The sequence below is a fragment of the Ranitomeya variabilis genome, chromosome 8, assembly GCF_051348905.1.
Source record: "Ranitomeya variabilis isolate aRanVar5 chromosome 8, aRanVar5.hap1, whole genome shotgun sequence".
Lineage (NCBI taxonomy): Eukaryota > Metazoa > Chordata > Amphibia > Anura > Dendrobatidae > Ranitomeya > Ranitomeya variabilis.
Genome location: NC_135239.1, coordinates 90,904,144 through 90,910,657, shown reverse-complemented (window position 1 = coordinate 90,910,657; position 6,514 = coordinate 90,904,144). Strand labels below are relative to the sequence as shown.

The following is a 6,514-nucleotide window of genomic DNA, read 5'->3' as shown; positions in this document are numbered from 1 at the left end:
ATGCCAAATGCTCATGATATTTTTGTGGCAACAAAAATATTTTCCCGCATTTTTACCGAATGTTACCGATTTTATAACATTTTGCTCGGGTTTCCGATCACGAATCTGAATATGCCATATTCATGGCGAATTTTTGTTTGGCGATCGTTTTGAGAACAAATTCGCTCACCACTAGTGTTGAGCATTCCGATACCGCAAGTATCGGGTATCGGCCGATACTTGCGGTATTGGAATTCCGATACCGAGTTCCGATACTTTTGTGATATCGGAAATCGGAATCGGATCTATATTCATGTAAAAAATAAAGAATTAAAATAAAAACTATGGATATACTCACCTCTCCGGCGGCCCCTGGACCTTACCGCTGTAACCGGCAGCCTCCGATCCTAAGAATGAGCGCGTGAATGACCTGCGATGACGTCGCGGCTTGTGATTGGTCACGTGAGCGGTCACATGAGTGGTCACGCGACCAATCAGAAGCCGTGACGTCATCGAAGGCCCTTCACGTGCTCATTCTTAGGAACGGAGGCTCCCGGTTACATCGGTAAGGTCCAGGCTCCGTCGGAGGGGTGAGTATATCAATATTTTTTATTTTTACTCTTTATTTTACACATTAATATGGATCCCAGGGCCTGAAGGAGAGTTTCCTCTCCTTCAGACCCTGGGAACCATCCAGGATACCTTCCGATACTTGGTGTCCCATTGACTTGTATTGGTATGGGGTATCGGTATCGGCGATATCCGATATTTTTCGGGTATCGGACGATACTATCCGATACCGATACTTTCAAGTATCGGAAGGTATCGCTCAACACTACTCATCACTACTTCCAGCATCTTATGGAAATATCACCATGATGTTTCCCCAATAGGCTGTAAAGCTTTTCTCAGTAACAACATGGTCCAAGGAAGAGAGAACCCTTCCCTCAAACACTGAGAACTGATAAGTGGTATGACTGAACCCCATCCATCCTTCTATCTAGTATGGGTGGATGGGTGGGTCTGTCATACCTCTGATTGGCAAAATTTCTACTCCTTTTCAACTTTGTGTAAATATTCAACCTCATATAGTGCATATGAAATATGACCTTTGCTTAAACATTACCCAAATGATTTCAACAGAAATGCTGAGTACCTTATTTACTTTTCTCCTCTTTAAACATCAGTTACTGGATGGGATCCAGTAGTTCCAGTAAGAATCAAGGACAATTTATTTAGCGATAAATTCTCAATTTTAGTGTGTTTAGTCCTGCGAGAAAAGCAGGTCGCTGAGGACATACCAGCTCTTCTCTGAGTATCACAGGATGTCTTTACTAGGATTCTTTATTCTGTTTCTAACTGCAGTTGTTACCTGTCTTGCAGCTCCAAAGTCGAAGAATGGTAAGACATCATTTAATTTTTTCTGAGTTTTTGTACAAGTCCTCCTTCACACGTTTCTGTTGATTATATATTTAGAAAGATAGAATACAAAGAAATATGAAGGTACTTTCTTTCATATGCAGCATTTTTTGAGAAATGTATAATGTAGCCCCCTCATAGAATATAATGCAGAACCCCTCTCATAGAATATAATGCAGCCCCCCTCATAGAATATAATGTAGCCCCCTCATAGAATATAATGCAGCCCCATCACGGAATATAATGCAGCCCCCCTCATGGAATATAATGTAGCTTCCCTCATAGAATATAATGTAGCCTCCCTCATAGAATATAATGTAGCCCCTCATGGAATATAATGTAGCCCCCCTCATAGAATATATTGTAGCCTCCCTCATAGAAAATATTGTAGCCTCCCTCATAGAATATAATGTAGCCTCCCTCATAGAATATAATGCAGCTCCCCTCATAAAATAATGTAGCCCCCCTCAAAGAATATAATGCAGCCCCCTCTCATAGAATATAATGCAACCCCCCTCATAAAATATAATGTAGCCCCGTCATAGAATATAATGTAGCCTCTCTTATAGAATATAATGTTTCCCCCCTCATAGAATATAATGTAGCCTCCCTCATAGAATATCATGCAGCCCCTTCATAAAATAATGTAGCCCCTCAAAGAATATAATACAGCCCCCTCTCTTAGAATATAATGCAGCCCTCCTCATAGAATATAATGTAGCCCCCTCATAGAATATAATGTAGCCTCCCTCATAGAATATAATGTAGCCTCCCTCAAAGAATACTGTATAATGCAGCCTCCCTCATAGAATATAATGTAGCCTCCCTCATAGAATATAATGCAGCCCCCTCATAAAATAATGTAGCCCCCTCAAAGAATATAATACAGCCCCCTCTCTTAGAATATAATGCAGCCCCCTCATAGAATATAATGTAGCCCCCCTCATAGAATATAATGTAGCCTCCCTCATAGAATATAATATAGCCTCCCTCATAGAATATAATGCAGCCCCCTCATAAAATAATGTAGCCCCCCTCAAAGAATATAATGCAGCCCCCTCTCTTAGAATATAATGCAGCCCCTCATATAATATAATGCAGCCCACCTCATAGAATATAATGCAGCACCAGACAAAATATAATTTAACCCCCTCATAAGGTATAATACAGTCCCCAACATAGAATATAATGTAGTACCCTCATAGGGTATAATGCAGCCCCCCTCATATAGTATAATGCCACCCCTCATAGAGTATGCTGCAGCCTCCTCATAGGGCGTAATGCTGCCCCCTAGTATAGTATGATGTAGCCCCCTAGAATATAATGTAGTCCCCAGAATTCATAATGCAGTCCCACCACAGAATATAATGTAGCCCCCCATAGAGTATACTGTAGCCCCCTCATATAGTATGATGTAGCCCCAGAATATAATGTAGTCCCCTGAGAAAATAAAGCAGTCCCCCACAGAATAAAATGTAGCCCCCTCATAAAGTATAGTGCAGCCCCCTCATAGGGTATAATACAGCCCGTCTCCACCTCCATCATTGTTCTCCCCTTCCACCTCCATCATTACCTTCTCCCCCACTACCCCTATCATTGCCCTTTCCACCACCTCCATCATTGCCTTCTCCCCACAACCTCCATCACTGCCCATTCCATCACCACCATTGTCTTTACCACCCTAGCATCATTATCCTTTACACTACAACCATCATTACTTTCTCCCCACCAATGCCCCCATCATTGCCCATTTCAACATCTCCATCATTGCCTCCCCACCACCAGCATTGTCCTTTCCACCACAATCATCATTTCCTTCTTCCCCACCACCCCATCATTGCCCATTTCACCACCTCCATCATTGCCTCCTTCCCCACCACCCCCATCATCCATCCCCACCACCCCATCATTGCAAATCTACAATACACAAATTGTAATAATTATAGGGGATAACTCAGGAGACTCTTTGCGTGGAACAAGACAACTACAGGACACAGTTTTTTAAGTGGTAAAGTCTATATTATCACACGGTGATTCCAACAGGTGCAGAGAGAAACTCAAGTCCACAACACTTGGTGTAAATATTAAACGCAGTTTAGCAGTCTATAGGAAACTTCAGAGGAAAATGCAATCACACAGAAAGTCTATGAAGCACAATTATTCTTGAGGATACTCGACACGAATAAGTCCTTGTTTTAGTCCAAACACAGATAGATATGCTTATAAGGCAGTTCAAATAATATCTTAGCTCAACCAGGGAGGCCTGGGTAATTGTCTCAGGTTTTTGCAGAGCAGCAACAGCTTACATGTCCAGCAAATGCAGATGGAAGTAAACACGAGCAGCAGATGAAGGAGGATTGCTGGAAACTGGTGTATGCAGCAGGAACTCAGAGCAGAGTAGCAGGATCACCACACAGGTTCACAGGAGCAGGTATATAGCCAGGGAGTCAACAGGGTCAGGAGCTGGATGCAAGGCAGAATACTCTAGCACAGACTGAAGGCTGGGGTGGAGTTTTATAGCAGGAAGACACAGTGCACATGAGACCAAAGACGCCATCTTGGAAAAGGGCAGTAATGCACAAAAAGTAATAAAAAATGTTCAGAGTCCTGACATTACTCCCTCCTTAGAAGCGGCCTCAGGATGATCCTGGACCTGGTTTCTCAAGGAATCTCTGATGAAAACAAGAAATCTTCTGTTGGGCATTGATGTTTTCCACAGGTTTCCAAGAGTCTTCCTCAGGGGGATATCCCTGCCATCTTATCAGATACTGGAGCCGATTCCTGCGAATCCTGGAATCAACAATTTCCTCCACCACAAATTGTTCTTGCCCATCAATCACCACAGGCTGCGGAGGTGGCACAACACGTCCCTGGAAGGTATTAGGAGATACAGGCTTTAGTAAAGATTCATGAAAAACTGGATGTACCTTCATAGTCCTAGGCAGCTTCAGCCGGCAGGCCACAGAGCTCACAATACCGTTGATCTTGAAAGGGCCAATGAATTTCTGTCCAAGTTTTTGTGAAGGAACGTTTAACACTCAGATTCTTAGTTGCTAACCATACAGAATCTCCTACCTTGAACATGGGTGCAGGTTTACGGAATCTATCAGCCGATCTTGAGCTGTGGTCAGGGATTCCTTCAGAACCTCCAGATTTTGCCTCATTGCAGTCAGCCTTTCCTCCACTGCCAGAACCAGAGAATTAATTGGAGACCTAGGTAAGATACACGGATGATAACCCAGATTGGCAAAGAAAGGTGTAAATTTAGTGAAGGCGCTGTGAGAATTGTTATATGAAAATTCGGCTAACGGCAGCTACTCCAACCAATCATCCTGGAGATGGCTGACATAGCATCTTAGATATTGTTCCAGCGTCTGGTTGGTATGCTCAGTCTGACCATTTGTCTGGGTATGGTAAGCTGAAGAGAGACAGACATTAATATTGAGTGCAGAGCAAAACCCCTTCCAGAATTTTGAAGTGAACTGTACTCCACGGTCAGAGATGATCTCATCCGGAACCCCTGCAACCGAAAGACATTCTGTATAACCAAGCTCACTGTATCTTTAGCTGAGGGGAGGCCGGTGCACGGAACAAAATTAGCAGCTTTAGTCAGGCGATCAACTACCACCATGATTGTATTCATGCCCCCCGATGTAGGCAGCTCCACAATAAAGTCCATTGATATAGACCCCCAAGGGCGGGACGGAACAGGTAATGGTTGTAGAAGACCCGTAGGTGCCACAGGAGGAGTCTTGTAACGAGCACATACCTCGCAAGAGAGAACATAGTCCTTGGTATCCTTCAGGCAAGTTGGCTGCCAGAAGAATCGGCTCAGGAACTCTTGTGTCTTCTGAATACCCCTGTGACCTGCCAACTTGGAATCATGTACCAACTTGAGGATCTGCAGACAAACGACCTCAGGGACGTAGATACGTCAACCTCTGAACCACATGCCACCCTTAAAGACAAGATTAATATCCACAGGTGGGTTGGCCAGAAATACATCACCATCATAGGCCTCCCTGCACTCCTTCCACAAGTCCTGATCGTGGATAAATCTGATGAAATTGGCATCAGATAGAATGGTCTTGGACGGGGCTCCAGGTACATTATCCGCAGCATGGATTTGGGATAAAGCATCAGCCTTCCCATTACGAGAACCTGGACGGTACAAGATAACAAAGTTAAATTGATTTAAAAATAAGTTCCAACGAGCCTGACAAGGAGAAAGACATCTAGCGGATCTAAGGAACTCTAAATTGCGGTGGTCAGTTAGCACTATGATCTGTTGTGCAGCTCCTTGCAGAAGATGCCTCCATTCTTTGAAAGCCGCAATAATAGCCAGCAATTCCTTGTCTCCCACGTCATAATTCTTCTCTGCTGAGGTTAGTCTACGGGAAAAGAAAGCACAAGGATGTAGCAGACCCTTCTCTCCAGTTCTTTGGGAGAGAATAGCCCCCAAAGCATTATCAGAAGCGTCCACCTCCACAATGAAAGAAAGTGTTGGATCTGGGTGTATCAACAGCGGTGCAGATGTGAAACAGATCTTAAGCCGATCAAAAGCTTCTTGAGCCTGGGATGACCACTTAAAGGGCTTTTCCTTCTTTGTCAAGGAAGAAATGGGACAGACAATATCAGAAAAATTTCGAATGAAGCGTCTGTAGAAATTTGCAAAACCAATAAAACGTTGGACCTCCTTAACGTTCTTGGGTACCGGCCAGTCAAGGATAGCCTGAATCTTACCAGATTCCATGTTCAGCCCCTGGGGAGAGATGATATAACCTAAGAACTGTATTTCAGAACGATGGAACTCACATTTCTCCGGCTTAATATACAGATGGTTCTCTTTCAGACGTCTTAAAACAGTTTTGACATGTTCTTCATGTTCCTGTAAAGAGTCAGAAAAGATTAGTATATCGTCCAAATAGATCACCACAAACTGGTCCAACAAATCTCTGAAAATGTCATTAGCAAGATGTTGAAACATTGCAGGGGCGTTACAAAGCCCGAAGGGCATCACAAGATATTCAAAGTGTCCATACAGGCATCTGAATGCGGTCTTCCACTCATCTCCTGGATGAATACGCACCAAATTATAAACCCCACGAAGATCCAG

At 43.5% G+C, this 6,514-nt stretch overlaps 1 protein-coding gene across 1 annotated transcript in view; it reads left to right on the top strand.

Moving 5' to 3' along the window:
- The first annotated feature begins 1,234 nt into the window (after positions 1–1,234).
- LOC143787637 (coagulation factor XIII B chain-like) overlaps positions 1,235–6,514 on the top strand; it is a 574,339-nt gene continuing 569,059 nt past the window's right edge. Inside the window, exon 1 of the mRNA XM_077276562.1 lies at positions 1,235–1,380. Within this exon, the coding sequence (XP_077132677.1) occupies positions 1,305–1,380 (76 nt within the window). The 5' untranslated portion in view covers positions 1,235–1,304. The remainder of the gene's footprint in view (positions 1,381–6,514) is intronic.